This window comes from Rattus norvegicus, chromosome 7, assembly GCF_021556685.1.
Source record: "Rattus norvegicus strain SHRSP/BbbUtx chromosome 7, alternate assembly SHRSP_T2T, whole genome shotgun sequence".
Lineage (NCBI taxonomy): Eukaryota > Metazoa > Chordata > Mammalia > Rodentia > Muridae > Rattus > Rattus norvegicus.
The window spans coordinates 131,901,957-131,924,724 of NC_141540.1; the positions used below are offsets into that span (position 1 = coordinate 131,901,957).

A 22,768-nucleotide genomic window follows, 5' to 3' on the forward strand; every position below is an offset into this window, starting at 1 on the left:
AAGTCTCCTGAGGGAAAAAAACAAGTGAATGTGGAGTAACTGACCTCTTCAGAGTATTGTCTGCTCGCTTTTACCCTATGGTAAATTTTTTTTTTTTTTGGTTCTTTTTTTCGGAGCTGGGGACCGAACCCAGGGCCTTGCGCTTCCTAGGTAAGCGCTCTACCACTGAGCTAAATCCCCAGCCCCGGTAAATTTTATTAGACATAATATGGTTAGTGGGCAATAGGCATCTGTGGGAGACTTTAAAGATAGATCCGGTTGAGTACGTAGGAAAATACTTCGAGTTTATCTGGATCCTTTCTTTTGGAGCCGTGTAGTTCACTGATGCAGTTTACAGGGCTGCAAAGGACTCAAAACGCTCAGAGTCCTCAGACGCCTTCAGTGTTATAGAAGCAGGGTAACCCTGCAACGTCACCGAAGTACTTAGAACTTACAATTTCTTATTTTTTTAGCCTTGATTTCTTAATACTGTATTTTTAATATGGCACTCAGATCAAGAATGAATAATTATATACTAGTAGTTAACATATTTGTGTATTATTTTATATATTTATATATAAATCGCATGCTGGAAATAATTTTTATGTATTTGAAACAATAAATTTATATATTACATAATTTTGAATAACACTGCAGGATTACTAGAGATATGGCTCAGCAGTTAAGAGCAGTGACTGCTCTTCCAGAGGTCCTGAGTTCAATTCCCAGCAACCACATGGTGGCTCACAGCCATCTGTGATGGAATCCGATGCCCTCTTCTGGTGTGTCTGAAGATAGCTATAGTGTATTCACATATGTGAATAATACATTGTAATAATATTTAAATTTGAAAAACAGCTATTTTTTCTGTGGTTGACAGATGAAGCAAAAATAATTATAGTTTTGTAATGCTTAATTTCCTATTCGTTTTTCAAGGATCTAGTAGAAATATCTGAAATACATACTCCTGAAATAATTTTTGCTCCTCCCGGGAAAGAACTGTAGCAGGAAATTGTAATTGTTTTTCTGTGAAATCGTACATATATACTTATTTTTAAAAAACTATTAGCTCCCATAGTAAGGGTAATTAAGATGAGATCCCTCCCCAATAATTATGTTTTATGGCTACTAATTATTACAAACATCTTAGCTACTTTAAAAATTTGCATTACATTCTTATTTTTCTGTGCTAGCATTGAACTGATTTTTTATATAAATTTATTGTTTGTTAGATTTTTCTGTTTTTTTTATTATTTTATATTTGAAACAAAGGGGGGAAAAGGAGAGAACACTGAAAAGAAGGATCCCCATCTTTGTGCTCAGAGTCCCTAAAAACAATAACCTAAAATGCTAAAACACTTCCTGAGTTGAGCAGTAATTGCGCTAAAGAAGTGAAAGGAAAAAAGAGTGATTTAAATGAATAGAAGGTGGAAATTTAAAATTATAAAGTTTCACTGGACAATATTGATAAAAAAGTCGACAACATTTTAAACTCTAAGCTATGGGGAGTGTACAGTCGAAGAGTTATAGCCAATTTCTGTGACTGTTTGGCCAGAAAGAAGGCGGAGCTAATCATGAATACTCGCTGTCAGGCACTGAAAAATGCGCAGCTTGAACCAATCATGTCACCGCGCTTTTTCATACACAGCAAGCTCAGGATTTGCGTCCTGAATGCATAATATCTTTCCTAATACCCTGGTGGTTTGTAGCAAAAACGAGAGCTACTCAACTCAAAAGAGGTATTTAGTCTTACGAAAATCACGCCATTTGACTCTTCGCGTCTAGAACTTATAAAGCAAGGAATCAGCCTCCGTCTACTGAACCCTGTTCATTGCTTCAGAAAAGAGGAGTAGGCAACATACCCAGCGCGAGTAACGAAGCAGACAGACGGTTCACCGTGTAAGATGCCGGGCAGGTTTGCCAATAGAAGGGAAATCTGTCTGTCAGTTATTCAGTTCTGGGGTAAGGCTCAGTGGGCGTGTGTGTGCCCAGCAAGCTGAGGCCGTGGATCCAGCACAAGCACTGCCCACTCCAGGAGGTTTATGTCAACCAACACAATCCTTATAAGAACACTCGTCCTCCGGCTGGGGATTTGGCTCAGTGGTAGAGCGCTTACCTAGGAAGCGCAAGGCCCTGGGTTCGGTCCCCAGCTCCGAAAAAAAAGAACCAAAAAAAAAAAAAAAAAAAACACTCCTCCTCTCGTTTTACTGAAGTTTTGTTTCCCAAGACTCAGAGTTATAACTGGGTAGAATTTATACAGATTTTGATTTATGACTGTAGGAGGACCGAATCTCTCTCTCAGCATATGGACATGTGGCTTTGAGGAGTAAGACGATCTGTTAACACTCCTGGCCTGAGAGGTTTCTTCCAGGTAAGAATAGTGACAGTGGGGACATTTGAAGTATTGAGTGGTAGGTCGCCGAGAAGAGAGTGTGAAGCATACAGATAGATGATCCTCTGAGGGTTAACTAAAGCAAGGAGAGGTTGCCAGTCTGCCCTTCTTCCCTGCCCTCTACAATTCCTATCCCTTCTCTAAAGTCCCATTTCTGTGTCCCACTCTGAGGACTGCTAGGGCATTGATGGAGTTGATGAGGAAGAAAACTCAACAAACACAGGTTAATTCTGGCTTTGGGGGCTGGGACAGCGGCAGGCAGACGGAAACTCGCCAAGGCTTAAGTGGGTGAGTGATGGGCCATAGGTAGTAGAGAAATGAAAGCAAGAACAGAAGGGTCATAAGCTTTATCCTCAGAGGCCCGGGAAGAAGAGGAAAACACACCGAGAACTGACGAAATAATTCAGGAGATGCCCAAGTGGATGATGCTTCCTGAAAGTCAGGAGAGCTGATCCAGCAGGGGTGATGGGCGTCAGTCACCTGGTTAAGGAGTGCAGTGATAATGTACAAGACATTCAGTCTCGGTTGGAAATGCGAGAATACGTATCTCAGTACCATTTGAGCAAAGTCCCCCAGATCCTGTCATTCAACGCCTAATGTATGTTTCAGGCAAAATGCTCTGTCTTAAATCCTACAGATGTGCCAGCTTTTCTATTCTGTCCTGGAAGAGACGGGGTGAGGGAAAACGGTTTGAACTCAGTTTACAGAGAACAAGTCTGTATTCTTGTACTATGGCTCAGATTTCTAAAGATCTGCTTCTTCTTATTAGCATTGCTAATGCATTAGAAGACACCAACTGGGGAAATACTAGGGCGGTTTCATAATTTCTCAGGAATGCTTGTTTCCCAACGTACAACTCGAGCCAGAGGAGAGTTTTTGTTTGGGTCTCTGTGTGTGAAAGTTTGGTAAAACCCAAGTTCTGACTCCACCCTGAATAGTGTTATTTTGCTTACCACACAACATAAGAGACCTGCTCTCATAAAACCTACTGAGTTTACCCCAGTGAAAGGAGCAATGTATTTTCCATTTAATCAATGTATAAGGAGACCTAGCCTCTAAGGAGAAATCCTTCAATCATAGTGATTAAGTGTGAGCCTATTTAATGACTTGCAGAGTTCATACTTGGGCCCCCAATTCTATTTTGTTTTTTTTTCTCCCAAACTAGTAGTGATATTACATTCTGTTACTAGAGGGCAGTAAGAAGTAGTAAAGAATTAATCATAGGAGCCATTTATGTGATCCTCTTAGACCACTTACTGTCATATTTTAAAGTGGTCAGACTGTCATCTTCTTTTAGGTAATAAAATATTATGTGATCATTTCAGAATCTACTTGAAAAAAAAACCCACTTCCTTCCAGAATACTAGAAATAAATGCTACAATTAGATTTTCTTAGTTTATGTTCGTGTTTTAAGTAATTGTTAAGCAAAAACGGAAGGAATGGGACTCTGTAAAATTGTAAGGTTAAACACAATTCCCCCTGCCTCTAGATGCATATAATTAAAGTGAACTGATTGAAGGCAAAAATCATTTAAAAATTAAAATATAGATCACTCCTGCTTATTTTTTTTCTTAATTAGGTTGGAGTTGACATTTTTGCTTAGGCAAAAATACATTTCATAAGACAAAATTTCCTAATGATTTCTGCTTATTGTAAAACATCATGGTTGGTTCACTCTGAGGGTAAAGGTCACTTTCATAAACTTGCCCATCTCTTAGAAAAGTCCTGCCACTATACACACACACACACACACACACACACACACACACACACACACACACACATATTCAAAGAGTGTTTCATTCACATAATATGTGAAATATCTAAAGGGTAAAATGGTAGCTTTTCTTTACACTCTTATTTTCATTAAGAATATCTTTCTTTCTTTCTTTCTTTTTTTTTCCCGGAGCTGAGGATTGAATCCAGGACCTTGTGCTTGCTAGGCAAGTGCTCTACCACTGAGCTAAATCCCCAACCCCAAGAATATGTTTCTTATAGACCATTTTTCCTCATGGTTCTATATTTATTGCTTAAGTACAAAGCTGAAGGAAAGCTATATGCTACATTCACTCGTAAAACATAAACCGAACCAAGGTTTCCGAAAGGACAGAAAGGAAACGATGCTCCTGGCGCCGTGTGGCATTCTAGCTGTGTTAAACACAGGTGCTAACAATATCTTCCTGCACACCAGACAGCATCCTGCTGCCTCCACCGTGAGTCTCATTTGAAAGAAAACAAGTTCGCAGAGCCCAGTTGCTGCTTATGGCCTAAAACTCAGGCCAACTGAAGAATGGTCGCACCGTGTACCAGCAAAGAGAGGACTGAAGTGTCCGATGTTGCGTGGCATCGGTGTGACACGTCCTTGTGCTCCAGCCTTACATCCCCATCCTGGATGCATGGTGGCACACCTCAGAGCAGTCCTCTGATCCCGAGGGAACACCGTGACTGTCTGCTTAACCCGGGCGACACACAAGATAACCCAGAGAGAATACACGGAGTGTCTATTGAACCTGGCCGACACTTGGAGAAATCTCTGGACCAAGGGAGCTGATTTTTCATTTACAGTTGACTTTCTCTCGCCACAACGAGTACTCTAATTCTCAAGTATATAACCTTGTGTTCAGATGCTTCTGTGTGGTTATGAGGGAAGATGGCCAACGATTTGGGGAAAAACAATGTGATTTTCTATGCTTGTCTTAGTCTTAATGCAATGTCAGTCAAGGTAGTTAAGATTTATTATCTAGCATAGACACAGTAAAGACCTGAAGAAGGCCCTGCAGCATGAATGGACAACCTCAGGACGCTAAAGTATAAAACGTGATAGAAAGGCCTGAATAGGACCGGAGCCCTATATTTTTGTAAGAAGGCAACATGACATCGAATTATTCTTTGGAGCCATTTACTCTTTCCTAAGACATCTGAAGTCTTTGAACACTCTTAACATGCTGTCAGATCTGAAAACTACAGGAAGTGGCATGGATCCAGGGTCAATTACCGTCAAGGCAGTAAGACAGAACTCAGGGAGTAACTGAGCCTCACCTTATTTCCCCAACAGTTTCTCTACGTGAAAATACCTTAAATGAGCGTAACCTAAAGGGCCTGAGAGATGAGCGCAACTTAATCACAAAAGCAACTGTTTCTATTTGATACAAAAAAAAGTCTTACCTCTGTGGAATATAGAACATATGTTGGGGAGGTGGTTTATAAAGGACTCCTTCATACACAGGCCAGAGCCCACTTAAGATTCTGAACAGAGAGCTTTTCCCACAACCATTGGGGCCGGTTATCAAAAGATGCATCCCTTCTTCTACCTGAAGTCAGAAATAGAATCATAAGCTGCAATGTTCAATAATTATTTCATCTGGGAGCATTTAAAAATGTTTTTTTTTAAAGTATCCAACCCATATGATAATCTTGGATAGTGAAGACAGCAAATAAAATATATCAGGATTGCAACTTCGAGTTTAACTTCGGCTATTCTCTGGAGCTAAAAGTACCATAAAATAATTAATTGCAAAAATATTGACTCTTTTTGGAAAGAACACTGGCTCTCCGACACTTCAACTGAGATATTTTGAATCTGCACACAGATAGAGAAGTTAACTACACATGAGAGAAAATCAAATCATAGGGTTTAAGTTAAAATTAGATTTTATTTTACTTATATTACTATCTAATTAAACTAATATAAAATCCAATGCAACTGAAAGTTGAATATACTAAAAGCACATTTATCCCAGGAGCCAGGTGGGTTCTTAATTTTTTATATTAGTGTATGGAATGCTGAAAGATCACAAAAGCACATAAAAGAAAGATAATATTAGTCTAAGTCTGGTGCATTTATAGATGTAAAAAATATGTTTATGAAGCCAAGACAGAGGAAAGCAAGGGAACTGTAGTGTAGCATATGCCTAGGGTTGGGTTTAAACACATATAGTCAAGTCTCCGTATAGTCAGAACTGCCCTTCTGAGGAGTCAGCCAACTGGGGATTGTAATTACTTGAAGAAAAGAAAGGCTGCATCTGTATCAAATATATACAGACTCTTTTCCTGTATAAAACTGAACGGTTGAATGTTATCAGATTTGGGTGTCGTGGAACCTATCCCTTAAGGATATTTAGGAAGAACATATATACATATAATAATCACCTTCTCTCTGTAAATGGAGATCATATCCATATATTATTCATTCCATAAAACAAGTTTACTTATTAATCACTAAACCGAAACTCCCGTCTATCACTTGCCTTTGTTATCTATTAAGTTTAAATAGTTAGACTTCTTGACTTGCATTCAGTTTGATAGGGTGGAGAGGTTGCCTTCCTATCAGACATGTGCAGGGGACCACATGCGCAAGGAGCAGGACGCAGCTTACAAATTTGATTTGCTTTCTAATCAGGGATGCAAAAATGAAGATGAGGGGAAGAGAGATAGAAATCCACAGGATGTCTATGCATGCACCTTTTCATGGAATGGAGGATGTCTATGCATGTGTATTTTCATTGAATGGATACAAATATCCAAGTTTCAAAAAAAAAAAAAAAAAAGGAAGACACCAAGAGTGAAAGGCAAAGGTGGATTGCTAGTGTTCCAGAACATTCTGGGAGAAGCTACCAAGAAGGAGCTCTGTCTTGGTTCTTCTCTTCCACTAGACTTCTTGATGATGGGTGATTCACTTGCTAGATACCTGAGCACCATCCAAAAAGAGTTTTGGAAGGTACATGCCATGGTGAGCAGCGCATTCCTAAAATGTTTTAAACTATCAATTCCCGTCAGGAGTTCTTAGAAATTTAACACTTTTAAACTGATAACCGAGGACTTTTTTCATGTTAATATTTTCCTAACATAACTTCTCAGTAAATTATGATTATATTTTCTTAACATAACTTCTCAGTTAAATTATGTTAAGACAGTGCGAGGAAAAGAAAATCTCACACTTCGGATTTTCCCCACCCCGTTAAGTCATAACTTTAATTTTGAAGACCAACAAAGGGATAAATGTAATTTTCCTTAAAAAGCGTATATTTCCCAACCAATACTGAAGAAATGCAACTTTTTTATCCTATTCCAGGGAGATTAGAATTAAACTACACGTTCTGAAGAGAAAAGTAACAACCTATAAACAGCATGTTACAACAATGTCTATCTTCAGAGTACGTTAAAAATCCATAAGACTCTCCCGGTGGATTATTGCTTATTTCATACAAGAGACTTAGCTCTGAGTTTTTCCTCAGTGTATGATGGTTTTACAGAGACACGGTTAGAAGACATCAACTTGGAAAGCTTTGTCATCTTTTTATTTAAAAACTAAAGCAATGAGAACTAGTATTATGTTACCTAAATGGACCCAAACAGTAACAGAACCAGTTTCATTCCTTTTTTTCAGGGTGAGCACTGAACTCGAGCTTTGTGGGCTAGGCAAGTACTTCATCCACTTAGCTAGCTAAACTGCTGAACTACTAAGAGAAAAATAAAATGTTACATATTTGCAATAAGTAGCTAATTGGTGCACATGTCATATCCTAATAATAAAACCACTCTACGGGTTTATAATTGAATAATAAATCCCGGCCAAACAATTCCTCTTCAATTTATTAACAGGATTTCCCTGTGTTCAACACATCTTGGCCTCTCTTTTCAACTTCCAGTAAACCTGTACAACTGCAAATATATCTCGAATAACTGAGCCTAGGCTAGGATCTACTCCAAAATCATTAGTATTGTGATGCTCATAATTTGAATGGGGGACTGGTCATGCCTTTGATCAAACAGCTCAAATGTCTTTATCATAGTTCCTATAGTTTAAATCTGAAATGTCTTCCGTAGGATCACGTGTTGATCACTAAGTCTCCAATTTCTGGCACATTCTGAAGGGTGGTGGAAAGCCTCGGGCATGAGTCCCATGTGGAGGAAGGAGGTTAGTAGGAATGTGTCCTTGGGCCATACCTCCGCCTGACACAAATTCTCTTTCTCTGTTCTCCACCCAGCTTGCAGTAAGGACCTTCCTTTCAACATGTTTCCTGCCTGGTGTTCAGCTGTGCCTCACTCCGAAAGCCTCGAGATAGCTCAACCCCAAATAAATCCCCTGAAAGCAGGAGCCGACGGGACACTTGCATGTGTATGGATACGTAAGCAACTAGTACAGCCAGTCAGCCATTTTATACGAAGTGTAATGTGTATGTTTATGTCTCACAAAGCCTTAAAACCAGGTCCTCGAGTTTACAAAATGTTTTTTGGCACTCTTTTTTTTTTTTTTTTTTTGCAATTAAGATGCAGGATATTAAATAAATTATTTTCAACAGGATCAAAAACTAGAGTTGAGTCCATGAATCTTCTGATCATTTAAAGTCAAAATGAAAGTCAGGAAACCTGGATTAGTAAAACTAAATTTGATAATGGACCTCTGGGGAATGACAGTATTTCAGAGGGCATGTAAAAGTATCCTCTTAACATATTTCCTGACAACCTGTATACAAAGTTAAAATTCATTCCCAGATACTAATTTCCGCGATTTCCTCTTGTTTGCCCAGAGCTATGTCGCAAGTCCCCTCAGTGTTCTGTAATTTGATTTTCAATCTGGCACCAACGCGGCAGAGCTCGCGCTTCTCTTTTCACTCTGCTTTCTGAGGAAGTTACTGCGTCTGCAACTGAGACACTGTGCATACCTTTCGGATCCTCCCCTTTCCACACGCTCCTCTCCAAGCACTTAACATAAGGAACATGAATTCTGAGTTGTTTTCTATTAGTGTGAGGCCAACAATAGAAGATTCTTGGACACCATCTTACTTTGAAGTTCAGACTGGAAGCCACCACTTCTCCCGCCGGCGTGATTATGGGAACATTTTCACAAAGGATTCCATGATCCACGTCAATGACTGTCCCTGTAACCAAAGAACGCTTGAAGTTGCAAAGGCTACCTCATTACTTCTAGTTTAACTGGAAGAATGATACAGCAGGATGGGCGAACTCAATTATAAAGATAATTCACACTAGTAAGTCATAGAAGAAACACGTGAAGTCAGCTTAATATCTACCTGTTTTTAATCGATTTAGAAAATCTGTCTGATAAAAATAGCTTTACAATCGAATATCAATATCTTTGGCCTAGTAGGCATAAGCTATATCTGATGTAACCAAGCCCCACAGTTTAGAATTACTCTGTTCCCCTATTTCCTACAAGAGAGAAAGGAATCGAGAAGTGATATATTTCAAGACATGGTAAACATTTAGAAACCCAGAATAATGAAAAACAATATGGCACTATCACTAATGCTATTTATTGGTTCAAGATTTAAAAGCAGACAGTTCATGCAGCCATGTGTGCTGTCTGCGAATACAAGGCTAACACCGTTTCCCTGAGATTAAGTGTCTCATTTCCTTAGGGTCCCACTACTTATCCCTGCCCCTACAACTGTAACACTAACACAGAGGCTATTTAAATATCAGTTTCTTGTAATTACCGGAAGCTGTTTCCTAAAGAAGAAACCTCCAGTTCTTTTCGTAAAACGACAATAACCTATAAGAAAAATGTTAAAAAAAAAAAACAAAACAAAAAACCGACAAACTACACAAAGCAACACCAAACCCTGAAGTAAATCACCTTTGATTGCCAGGGTGTCACTGAGGGGCAGCTCCAGGCCACCTCTACTCTTGCTATTGTTTTCAGGCTCCTGAGTGACAGTTCTCTTATAAATGCCTCTCTTCACTTCATCGAAGACCCAGAACATGTTGTACACTCTGGCAGTATAACCCGCTAGTTCAGTGATCTGAAAGTAACATATAAAGGGTGAGTTAATAGAGCCATGGTAGACGATTTTTAAAAAACATGTACTACGTAAACTTCTTGATTTATTGCTAAAGATTCCACTTTATTGGGCACAACAACAACAAAAACCCCCAATATATCAGATGACCGAAGGGAACAATAGTCAAGAGCCTTATTGGGGACAGTAAAGGAAGTCACTGGCGTTGTAAAACAAAGCTATTAGTTTACTTTAGTGTTCAAAATGAACGAGAAACTTTCACAACATTAGTGAGCCGTGAGGGTCTTCTAGTTACATTGTCTGATTTGGCCTGCATTAGACATGTTTCTGTTGGTTAGTCTCTTTGTTTTCCAGTCAGAGTCTCCCTATGTAGCTCGGACTGGCCTCATACTTTGCAGTAGACGATCAGACCGTGTATGTGTCTCACAGGTGGAACATCTGCCCAGCATACGTGAGGCCCCAGGTTCAGGCCTCCACGGTTATGCACGTATTTTCGGAAATTTGAAACAGAACAATAACACAAGCCCTAATTCTATTGACTAGCTGACATTTTCAAAAGCAAACGAGTCATCCAGCTGGATGTGCGGTCTCCAAATACAGTCCGAAGCTTTCCCCCCAGCACAAACAGCACCAACGAGCCCTGTGTTTAGGCACACGTGGAGATGAATATTTTAAACAGCAGAAAAGTACTTCTTCCCCCTTATTTATAAATGAATGTTCCTAAGCCAAATATTGCCACAGGTCCTGTCTGAGCAGAGGAATATATGTGCTAGAGGGCACAGGTTGCGAAAGTGAGCATGGGGAAGAGGCGTCTGGAGGTCTCTGTATTAGTCCCACACTCTGGTTTCTTTTCAGGCCGAATGTGATTTAAATGCTTGGGGGAAGCTATAAATACACGAATTCTTTTTTTCTAGCTAAGATTATGAGATGTTTTCGCTCACAAAGCTGCGAGGAAGGAAGGATGCTTCCCTTTGGTTCAGCCAGCTGTCCATCTGGGTCAAGCTCCTGCTGTTGTCCTATTATGTCAGCACGGCTTGCTTTCAGGGGGCTGGGAAAGGTGACAGTCTTATCCATGTCATTTGCCTCCGAAAGAGAATAGGGAACCTGACACCGATAAGTATGCATGTCACAAAAGACTGTCTCCTCCTAACTGTCATATGTAGATTAACCTGGGCGAAGCCGGCAGATGGCTGAGATCTTTGTGCCGGGGAGAGCTTAAACTACATAATGAGTAGGTGTCACAGGCCTTCCACAGAAGGGAAACCTGTAATTTGACCACTTATTGCTGTATTTTTGATGTTATAGCTATCTAAAGGACCGCTTTTGAGATGTCATCTGAAAGAAAGTCTTGGGCTCTTACGTAGAGGCATAGAGAGGGATGGTTTGACAAAATACGGATTTAAAAGAAACATGGGTGTCTTAGGATTTCTACTGATATGGTAAAACACCACAACCAAAGGCAACTTGAGGAGGAGAGGGTTCACGACATCTTATAGCTCGCGGGTCACACTCTATTGCCGAGGGACGTCAGGGCAGAACGTCAAGGCAGGAGCTGAAGCCGAAGCCATGAACGAATGACGCTCACAGCTCGCTCCCATGACATGCACAGTGCACTTTCTTATAGAACTTAGGGCCACCTGCTAGGGGGTAGCAGTGGCACTAACCCCCACAGTGCTTAATGCTTCCACATCAAGTATTAACCAATATGACACTCCACATGGACTTGGTTACAGGCCAGTCTTAGTGGAGGCATTGTTTAAATTAAGGTTCCTTCTTTCCAGTTATGGCCAGCTTTGTGTCCGATTGACATAAACCAAACAGCACATTGGGCAAACATAAATACTGGCATAGAAAAAAAATAGACCAAAGATTACTGAGAGATTCAAAAGGAGCAGGAGGCAATGGGTAAGCAGACTAGGGTGGACACAGGAATGTCTATAAAGACTAACAGTGTACAGAAGACAGAACGCTTTGGGACACCACGGGTTTGTGGTGGAATGTCAAATCCTGCATGCAAAGGAAGCTTTGCTCCCCTGGAGCTTGTGGAGAAGACACAATGTTTCTTTTCCTGTCTTAGTAGCACCGAGCGTGTAAGAATGAGTATTCTTAGACTCAGAGCTTGCAAAGTCAGGATAAATAAAGTCATTTTTATCACTGGAGATAATCCAGAATGGTTAAGTGACCGTCCGTATGGAATGTAGCATGTTTTGATGGGAGATGGGTAATGTTTTTTTCCTTTAATGTTAATAACAGTTAAAATAAAAATTATTATAATAATAATTTTAATCTTAAAATGAACTCATGGAAAAAGTTTTCCCCAAAAACCAGGTCTCCAGATGATTAAGATTTCTGTTTGTGGGGCTGGGGATTTAGCTCAGTGGTAGAGCGCTTACCTAGGAAGCGCAAGGCCCTGGGTTCGGTCCCCAGCTCCGAAAAAAAGAACCAAAAAAAAAAAAAAGATTTCTGTTTGAATTTTTAAAATCTGAGTGTTTTCAATAAGAGGTACTGAACCATTGGTTTTATGGGGAAAAATAAGATCCAATTCAATAGGTCAGTTCTGTAAGAAACTCCGGAAACTTTGAAATGGTATCACGCTCTAGTTAATTTAAGAGATGAATTTACAATGGTACTCTAACAACTCTCTTGGCTGTATTATCTGCAAAATTAATTAGTGGAATTTTAAATGGATGGTAGAAAGATGGGTACATCGGCCCCTGCTCTCAGCGAGCTCAGGGTCAGGTGCAGGGGAAAGAACCATGTCAATGTGAGAGAGACAGAGAAGCCCACGCAGATGCTTCAAAGATGGCCGGAAGAGGAATCATGTTACTGGAGAGACTACCTCAATGGAGGATGAACACAGTTTGCAAGATATAAAGCTGGCATTATTAACTTAACCCATTGAACATTGAAATGCATTGACCCACGCACCCCACATTATGAACTTTCAACACCCTACAAAATCATTGCTGTCACGAATCCAATTTACAAGCACGGAAACGGGGATACAGACAGACCAGAAGCTCGAGGAGATCATGTGGTTCGTAAAGGATGAAGTCTGAATGGAAATGAAGCATGGGCTCTTGAGGCCACGCAAGAGCAATAATTCCTTTTTGTTCTCTTCATTTAAAAGAAAGTAAAGTCATGCTCGTAAGCAAGAATAACAGAACACCTCACTTCAGAGTTTCTTCCCTTGACATCAATTATACCCTGGGCAGTTTTGAGGAGAGGGAGAGAGGGAGAGAGGGAGAGAGGGAGAGAGGGAGAGAGGGAGAGAGGGAGAGAGGGAGAGAGGGAGAGAGGGAGAGAGGGAGAGAGGGAGAGAGGGAGAGAGGGAGAGAAAGAGGGAACTGTTTCTAAAGTTGCAGTGCATTACATTTTGCTTCATTTTCAGATGCATTCATATTTTAAGCAAATAGGCAAGAAATTAAAGTACCTCTTTGTATGAAGACATAATCCTCTCAATCGCGTCAGCTCCAGAGGCCAGTAAATTCCGAGCAGTGGTAAAGGCCTCTGTCCGATCGCTAACCATAGCCTGCTTAGGGCCATCCTCCAGATCTACAAGAAAAATCACAGAACTATTGAGTTTTTTCCCCCCAAGTTGCTGTCTTATTTTATACCAATTAAATGATGGCTAAAATAACGATATTTCATAACTATCAGCAATTTCCTAGAACAGTGCTTAATTATTATATTATTAAATGTAATAAACACCATGTGTGTATTCATTTTATTAGAAGTTTTTTTTTCATGGTATTTTTTTTTAGAACAAGAATTAGCAGAAATAAATCCATTAGCTTATTCCATTTAGCCTCCTTTGGACTTTTCCTGTATCCCCCATCCTGCTAACTCTTACAGCTGTGTGACAAACTCTCCCGCCAGTCTCAGGAAAAGTGCTCACCTGCGGCTGCCACGGTGGCTCAGTAAAGTGCCCTCTGTGTGGGTGTGAGGACCCCAGTTTGGATTTCTTCTACCCCTACTGTTTAAAAATGTCGGGGCATAGTGCTCACTTTAGCACTGGAGGAATAGGAGGGTCTCTGGGGCTCACTGGCCAGCCAGCAAAAAATCAACGAGCCTCAGGTTTAAAAGAAGAGAGGTGGGGGAGGGGTTGCTGTTGGGATGGTTCAGTGGGTAAAGTCACTTGCTGTCAAGCCTAATTCCTGAGTTTGATCCCCAGACCTACACGGTAGGAGACAACCGACTCCCAAAAGCTGTCTTCTTACCTCCACGTGCACGATGCGGTCGGTACACATGTGCTTACGTTCATACATACACAGAGACACACACAGTAATAAATGTATAGATTCACATATGATATTTTAAATAATAAAAAATATTATTTAAAAAATTAAAAGTAAATAAACAATAATAGTGGAGAGTTATCTCAGAGATGCCTGACATTGACTTCTGGTCTTCGTACCTATGCACCAATGTGCACACATGCACACATGCACTGGCTCATTCAAACATGTATGTACACCATGTACCCATACACTTATACCAACCTATTAACCAGAATAAAAAAATGGTATGGTTTCTTTAAGAGGAATTTAAACAGATCTGGCCCTCATGATTTTGACATTTTTCTTCTTTCCCAAACATTTATCATTCAATAGCTTGGCTGAGTCACTGACGTGCCCTTCTCTGTCAGTCCTTTGGGATTTACACATTGGCTTCTTCTCACTCTGTAGTCCAGACTGGCCTAGTCTTTATGTTGCGATCCTCCAGCTTCAGCCTCCTGGGTACTAGGGTTACAGGTGGAGCGCATGCTTGACTCGACTTCCAAAATATAACGAGATGCGCTTGATGGCAAGAGAAAGGCCCGTGGGATTCTCAGCCAGCTACCAAAATAGTGAGTTCCTCTTGAGCTAAACTAAGAAAAGGCTTGGGTTTTGACCATCTGGACAACTTGATTGCTGGAATTTATGAATGTGGGTTAAAAGGGTTTTGACCTTTCACTGGCAACCTCTGTCAAGAGAAAAAAAAAAAAAACCAACTGCTCAGAGGGATAAAGGTTGATACGGAATTATAGCTTCCATGTTACTTTGGCAGATTAATGCCTTCTGGGTTTTCTCCACGCTTTCAGCAACAAAATAAATATTTTCTCATAGTGTGTAACTTTTAAACTGCCTCGTTCTTATGTAGGCATCATGGAAGCAGGAGCCAGTAACGTTAGTCCTGCATGCAGCCATCAACTGCCTTAGTGTCACATATGAACCCATGACCTAAGCTGCCTACCTATCCATTTCTCAGCACAATTTGATTCTTTAATGAAGAGCAAAGACACCAGTAACATCTGTAATCTCTTTCTCTCTCTTAGTACAAAGAAAGGGATATATAGCCTTAAAACAATAAACAGAAGACTAAATATTCGTATGTTTCCCTTTCAGTGATTGGCCCAACAGTTCCTCCTGTCAATCTACAGAGCAAGTTTCAGTGTGGCGACTGTGGTCCAGGAGGAAAGGCAGTATGCCAGGAGTTATATAGTGTCTCCCATTCCTAGTGCTCCTATGTGATTTTTTAGACAATCCAGGAGCTCCAGACTAGAGGCTTCGAGGCCCTCTTCTGAAGGGGAAAGCAACATGCTTCTAGTAGTGATTCTTGTTTTAAATATAAATAGCCTATCCTAACTATGAACATTCACTTGACATTGTAAAAGGGTGGCCCAGTAGATCTACAACAGAGATGGCTATCTTATTCTCCCGCTGACAAAAATTATACAGCTTCTTTCTCCAAACCCAGTGATTTTCAACCTTCTTAATATTGTGACCCTTTAATATAGTTTTTGTGTTGTGTTGACCCTCGACCAGAAAATTATTTTTGTTGATACTACTGTAATTTTGATATTGTTATGAATTGTGATATAAACATTGGATATGCAGGGTATCGGATAGGCGACCCCTGTGAAAGGTCATGACCCAAAGGGGTAATGTTGAGAATCACTGACCCAAACTGTTCCTACTTCTGACTTCCTAGACACTTTCAAATCCTTGCTCCTTTCAACAACAGTAATGATACCAGCAACTGTCCATTAAGCATTTCCAACAGGCAGGCACCATACTAAGCTTAGCACTGATCCTCAGCACAATCCTGCTAACTTCCCCTATTTTAAGTAGGAGGGATTTGAACCACAGAAAAGCAGAATGGGCACTTGTAAGCAGAGCTGCCCGTATGTAAGCCCAAGCACTCTCATTCCAGAGCCCACAGACTGGGAATATAATGAACGCTGACAAGAGCCAACACCTGACTTTTACTACTCATGAAACGACATTTCAAAGCATACCAGCACATAATAATTTCGCAGCAGCTCCGAATGATATCCACACGATTAAGAAAACTAAGGCCTATACATTTATATAGTCCCCCCCAAAGCTTGGTTAACTAGTCCATCAGGCCAAGGTTCCCCCTCATCTCTCTTTATCCCCACCTCCTACCCACTCCTTCCTCAATATTATTCATCCTCTTTTTCTCTTTTTTTTTGCTACTCTGTTTCATACTTTGAAACTTTGATTATATATTTCCAACTATCTATGTACTTGGGAGCAGATGGGTAAGTGCCTTTGAGGAGAGGTGCTACCCATGCAGACCAGAAAAGGAGTCTTGGCACTGGGGATACAAACACTGTGAACTACTCAACAGAAGTGTTGGGGTTGGGAACAAATCTCCAGTTCCCTGTAAGAGCAGCAAGTGCTCTTAACCACTAGGCCCTGTCTCAGCCTTTGATTCTCTCAGGCCCCAAGCCCTGCTACTTTCTTACTCTTTGAAATATAGTATCATGCAACTATTTTATCTGTAACACAAGAGGCACCTAAGTGATTAAGTTTAAATTATATATATTTTCTGAGACAGGGTCTTTTCTACATAGCCCTAGATGTCCTGGAACTCGCTTTGTAGATCCAGGATGTCCTGGAACTCCCAGAAATCCACCTGCCTCTCCCTCCAGAATGCTGGGATTAAAGGCTTGCACCACCACCCCTGACCTTAAATTAACATTTAAGACGAGACTTGGCATATGATTCCTAGACCTGAAACCTGAAACTGATATCAGTACGTGAAAACTAGCTGTTTTCACTGAGTGAAATGGTATTTTCACTTGGTTAGGTCACCAGAAGTCACATCGATTTAGTAGCTTGAACACATGTTCACACACAGCAACTTTCATTTCTGCAGACTTTGAAACACTCTCAAGTATCGTTCTGCAGATGGGTCCTTTTGTCTTCTGAGGGGCTCTCCGGTTGCCTACATCTGCAAGCAGTTCTTTGGAATGAGCTTTCTCTGCTACTCTGTTTCACTTCCAATTGAATCATCACATGTTTTTTATGGCTGTTATTGTCAGTGTTTGTAGGGTTTATTTTTAGACACCTCATTACCTCTTGGTAAGTGAGCTAGTTAGTTTCATGGCATACATGTTTACTTCTTACTAACCTCTGTGGGGTTAATTTGTCACCATTAATAGCTACATTATTTTTTTCTATTCTGTGTGGATTACACCAGAGGTTTCTAATAAGACCAAACACTGCCAATGACATTGTATTATAATCTTCTTATGGGCATTATATCTAATGTGGATTAGATATGGAACCTTTCGATGAACGTGATTAGTTTAAGAAATAACCTTTTAATTTCTTAGCAAATCTTAAGAGTGTACATTTTTCAGTGTCTTCTTTTTTACTGTAAACACTCCTTTGGAAAGTAGTTCTCTCTTTACAAACGGATTTTGTCTCAAATACTAGTACTAAGAATAACTTTTACAATAGAAATTTTAAATGTTTTCTTGGTAAATTTGAACACATAAAACCAGATAAAACTCAATCTCCACAGTTTCTACTTGGCAGCTTCCTTGTGGAGTATATTTACTATGTGTTTAGTGCTGTCCACAAAGAAGTACCTGCAGTTCACAATTCTCCTAAACGAACATATTTAGCTTAATAATGACTCAAATAGACATTTTAAAAATAAAATGAACTAAACCATGGGAGTAACTTTAAAAATTAAAATATTATATTTTCCCTTGTTTTTATTACCTTAATTTAAACAATAGTCATTAAGACTGAACTGTATATAAACAACTATAAAAGACTGCAAATCATCCTTCATTATTCTAAGTGTTGTCTTTTGTTTTCTAGTAGCTTCTACCTCACCTCAGGTATAACAGCTATGTCTTTCATAAGCATCTCTGTGCTAAGTCTCACAAACCCCTCTGAAGAAACCTTTCCAGTTTTACTTTCCCAGAAGAGGGAACCAAGGCTTGGGAGAGTTTGAGGGTCTCAGGAGGAATCATTGGGGCCAGGTTTGAAATCAAACACTGTTTCCCTCAAAATTCTGCTATAGGTTCACCCCTAAGTTTTTGATCAAGTAGTTTCTAAAGAAGGGGGATATTTGGTTTTTGGAGAACAGAAAATCCTTCTTCATTAATTAAAGCCATTCTTGCACATCTGTGGGGAATGGGGAGGCTGGTTCAGGGCCCCTGAGGAGTCTGAGATCCAAGTTGCTTAGAGAAACCACTATAGTGATTACGGGTTTATATCACCCCATGTTCTTTAAGTATCTCCAGATTATCTGCAATATTTCATGTGACGTAAATGCTATAGAAACAGTCATTATAATGAGCTCTGTTGAGAATAAAAGTTATGTGCTGGTCATGGACAGATTTTCTCTGTTTTTGCTTTAGACTCTGATTTCTGTTCTGCGCTTGACTGAATTCTTGAGTGTGAACCTATGGAAGCTGAACTCTAGCTGTAACCCCTTCCTTCCTGCCAGTGAAGACTCAAAATTCATACAGAAAGAGCATTACGCCCTTGTCTCTCTTGCCCTTACTTTTCTTTGTTATAACAAAAGAAAAAAAAACTATAGAGACAGGGATAGTATAGAATTAACTGCAGCTTGGTGAACCCCACCTCGTAAACCTCACCCAATCATGTCATGGGAAGATGTCTGTATTACTAAAAATAGAGGAGAACCCATTCCAAGATGCACACATACACCCTGAAATAGCATTCCTGACTATCTAATGTAGTCAATCAGCTTTCAAATCACGAATCGGGATACATTCAGTTACAGAACATTTACATGCTTAATCCTATGGGATGCTAAGACCAAACCACAAGGTACGCTTATGTCATACTCTTTCTGAAGATACTGATTTGATTTGTGGTTAAACGTAAACTGAAAAGCCACTGGGCAGTATAATTGAAATTGCTCTAAGGCAGACTTCCAGAGACACTGGGTTAGAGACCTTGGTGAGTAAGGTTCCTTGAGCTACCTGTTGCTTCTTTTCCTACTGGTGGTCTGATTATTGAACGTGAAAACCCATCACTGTTTCTGAGTACAAGCAACAACAGATACTAACTGTGTACATAGTAACAGAGGGGACATGCAATGGCCTCTTCAAGAGAAACAATGTTAAGCGTATATTCAAGATTAAGTGTGAGTGTTATTACCACCATCTGCAAAGCCTGTTGCAGTGATGATAGGTATGGCCACCATAATTAGTCCACAGCCGCTCCACACATACTTCATCAGGAACTGTTCTATCATGATGTACCACAAACGTTTGGATAGAATAAGGTTCATCTGGTAAGCTAAAGCCTTGTAACACTTCTGCAGTTGCTTCATTTCTACCTGAAAAGGGGGGAAAAGACAAGAATGAGTGCAGGGTGAGCTGTGGAAACGAACATTGCCATTGGTTAAGGTTCCCTTTCATGGCGTAGCTGTATTATTTTGCTGTATTTAGTATAGCCACTGTTGATACAGCTCTACAACTAATAAGTGTAACTAGAATTAGTCGTAATTTAGCATTACTTATGAAAACACGTTATCTGGTAAATATAATATTGTTTGAAATACACAGGAGGGAGACAGAAACATAGCTCAGTGTTAGAACACTAGCCTACTGCTGATGTACATAAGGCATTGGGTATAATTCTCAACAGTGAGAGAGAGAGAGAGAGAGAGAGAGAGAGAGAGAGAGAGAGAGATAATTATAATTTAATACTTTTGAGAAGTTAAAATTAAATAATATTTTTATAAATATACAAGTAAGCATTGTTAAACCTGTATCATTCTTGAAGATATGAAAATATACGAAAACAAACAAAATGTGTATAATTAGACCACTTTTGAATTGGCTCAATTTCGCTGATTTTTGTCTTTTAAGTGAACAATCTACTAATTTACACTGAGTTCAATGGTTCAAAAAATAACAAATCAGGACACAGTACACAAAGCAAATTCCAAGTAGGAATAGAGGTCCTAAATTAGTTTAGATTTTTTTCCTTTGGACTGTTTCTGCTATTGAGAAAGAAACAATGATAATTCTTGGTGCTTTAAAAGGAACATCATTCTGCTTGGTAGTTAAAAAATATTTTTAAATACTTCAGTATGTATTGCCAAACCATTGGTACTATATTTCAGATGTCCCCACCCTCAGTTTATATCATTCTGAAGCCATTATAATACACCGCAATTTTTATATAACTGGGCTAATTATTCAACTGTTAAGGATCTGTAGCATTTAAAAATAGTGCTCCTTCCTCCTCCTGTCCCCGCTAATCTTAGTTTTTACTCCTCTCCTAGGCAAAATTTAATTATCTCTGTCAAAGTTATGTCCTTGGCATGAGCTAAAAGTAAATAAAGGAAATGCCATTTTATTAGAAACTTTTCTGCATTTCTTAATCTGCACACTTTCATTGATCAGTTCTGCAGAACTGTCTGAACCTGCAGTTATCCCCCTTGAACACAAAAGAACAACAAAGGAGACTACCCTAACATCCTCATCTCAGTCCAGAGGTTTACTCTCAGTTCCCAGATGTGCGTTTTTTACACAATGTACAGAACCCTTCACCAAGTTAGTGCTTAAGTTTTAAGAAAATGCCTTCGAGTTCATTCATTACAGTCATACTGGGAGTAACAGAGGCTGTGCAGACCACTTAAAAAAGATCAGACATTTTATTCTCGTGAAACTCCAGAAAAGTTCAGACTCTTTAACTCTCTAACGGCTGATGATTTAAAGGGCTAATGTATTTTAGCACGACTTAGCTACCAGAGGACTGTAAAATGCTCAGAAAGTGGGTCTGTCAACAAGACAACAGATGGTATCTAGCAGAGGAGTGGCTGCTTGGACAGTCTCACATTTCACCCGTTGCTTTAATGTCTGTCTTACCTTATGTCCTCTGTAGAAGGCAATTTCTTCCACATTGGCTATGATTCTGGAGTGAACATACCGCAAGTAGCCCTTTCTATGAGCTTCTTCAGCCACCAGAGTACCAAATTTGGGCGAGCAAGCTTTCAGGACTTTAGCAGTGGCATACACCACGAGCCCTGCTAACAGGGTGGGCCCGATGGGGCTTGCTCCTCTGGATGTAGCTGTCCGGATGAGGGTATAGGAGGTTAGAATTACATCTAAAATCGGTTTGGTAAGGTTGGAATACAGGTGAGCCACCGATTGCGAGAACATCATAATGTCTTCAGTAAGAGACTGGTCAGGGTTTGCCAGCCTCCCGTCCATATTTATCACCTTATAATAAGTCTGATTTGCAAAATAGGTCTCATAGGCATGGTCCACTAAGCGAGTTCTAAAGGCCAATGCCAGTTTGCACTCCAGGTACCTGATAGCGCTGTTGACAAAGGTAGCGGGGACGGCAATCATAAGCCACTTGACTAGTTTGATGATGAAAGTCCGAGGCTTCTTTTCCACGATGCTTTTCACGATTTTCCCATCCAGACCAGCCACGTAGATAGACAGAAACGTTCGTGAGATTAGAGCCACCGAGTGGAGGCAGAGCCACCCCGTTTCAGTGGTCACAAGTTTTGGAAAGAGGATTTTCCGAAGTTCTAGTAGCTGTTTGAAAAAATCTGCATTTAGTCCCGGCGCAGGTTTTTTACAGATGATCTCTGTGCAATGCAGTCTTTCTCTGTTCTCTGCAGGCGGGTAATCTTCTGCTTTCGCCTTCCGGTGGCCAGGCTGCTTTAAACGCCTGCCAAGGATGGGATAGAGGGTTTTCAGAGCATATGCCGCAGCCACCAGGCAGGCAGCCCTTTTAGCAGCACCGGATCTGGTCCATTTCACCCGATAGGCTGCTGCATTTAGCATGTGTATCATTTTTCCAGCTAACACAAATGGATTTCTCTCCAAAGAACTCCTTTTAACAGCTCATGCTCCGCGGAGAGCCCAGCAAACGTTTCAGAAAACCCCACAGCCTCCCATGCTCTGCAGCTTGTCTCCCTTACTCTTATTTTGTTCTTCAGGGACGGATGCAGCAAAAAGCTCAAACTCCACCGCATCCACCGGGGGCGAGTCCCTCAGCAGCCAGAGCTGGCCAGGCTCCACCCCCCAGGCTTCTCATTGGCTGCGTGGGCGGTGAGACCCTGGACTCCTCGCCTCTTCCCTTTGAACCTTAAAAGTGAAGAGAGAGCCAAAACAAATCCTATACTTAAACAGGAGTTCAGAGAGTTAAATATCTATTTCTGGAGAGGTCGAATAAGGTCAACTGCTGGAGAGCAAACCTTCCCTCGGAGCTACTGAGCATGCTCAGCGCCACTTAGAAACCCTCCGAAGTTTCAGAATATACATCCCGTCTCTAAGATTTCTACAAAGGCGAAGGGCAGAGGGAAGCAAGGCTCGCAGCAGCTTTAATG

The 22,768-nt window shown here is 40.4% G+C and overlaps 1 protein-coding gene and 1 long non-coding RNA gene across 2 annotated transcripts in view; both read right to left on the reverse strand.

The window, feature by feature from the left end:
• The window catches only part of Abcd2 (ATP binding cassette subfamily D member 2), a 48,697-nt gene extending 26,263 nt beyond the window's left edge, over nucleotides 1-22,434 (reverse strand). The window contains 6 exon segments of the mRNA NM_033352.2: nucleotides 5,538-5,683; nucleotides 9,159-9,253; nucleotides 9,973-10,138; nucleotides 13,569-13,690; nucleotides 19,573-19,753; nucleotides 21,294-22,434. Of these exon segments, the coding sequence (NP_203503.2) occupies nucleotides 5,538-5,683; nucleotides 9,159-9,253; nucleotides 9,973-10,138; nucleotides 13,569-13,690; nucleotides 19,573-19,753; nucleotides 21,294-22,232 (1,649 nt within the window). The 5' untranslated portion in view covers nucleotides 22,233-22,434.
• On the reverse strand, nucleotides 1,632-5,269 carry LOC148004932 (uncharacterized). The gene is made up of 2 exons (XR_015624951.1): nucleotides 2,171-5,269; nucleotides 1,632-2,051 (listed from the first exon to the last, which is right to left on the reverse strand). It is a non-coding gene; the product is annotated as an uncharacterized LOC148004932 (long non-coding RNA).
• Nucleotides 22,435-22,768: the final 334 nt, after the last annotated feature.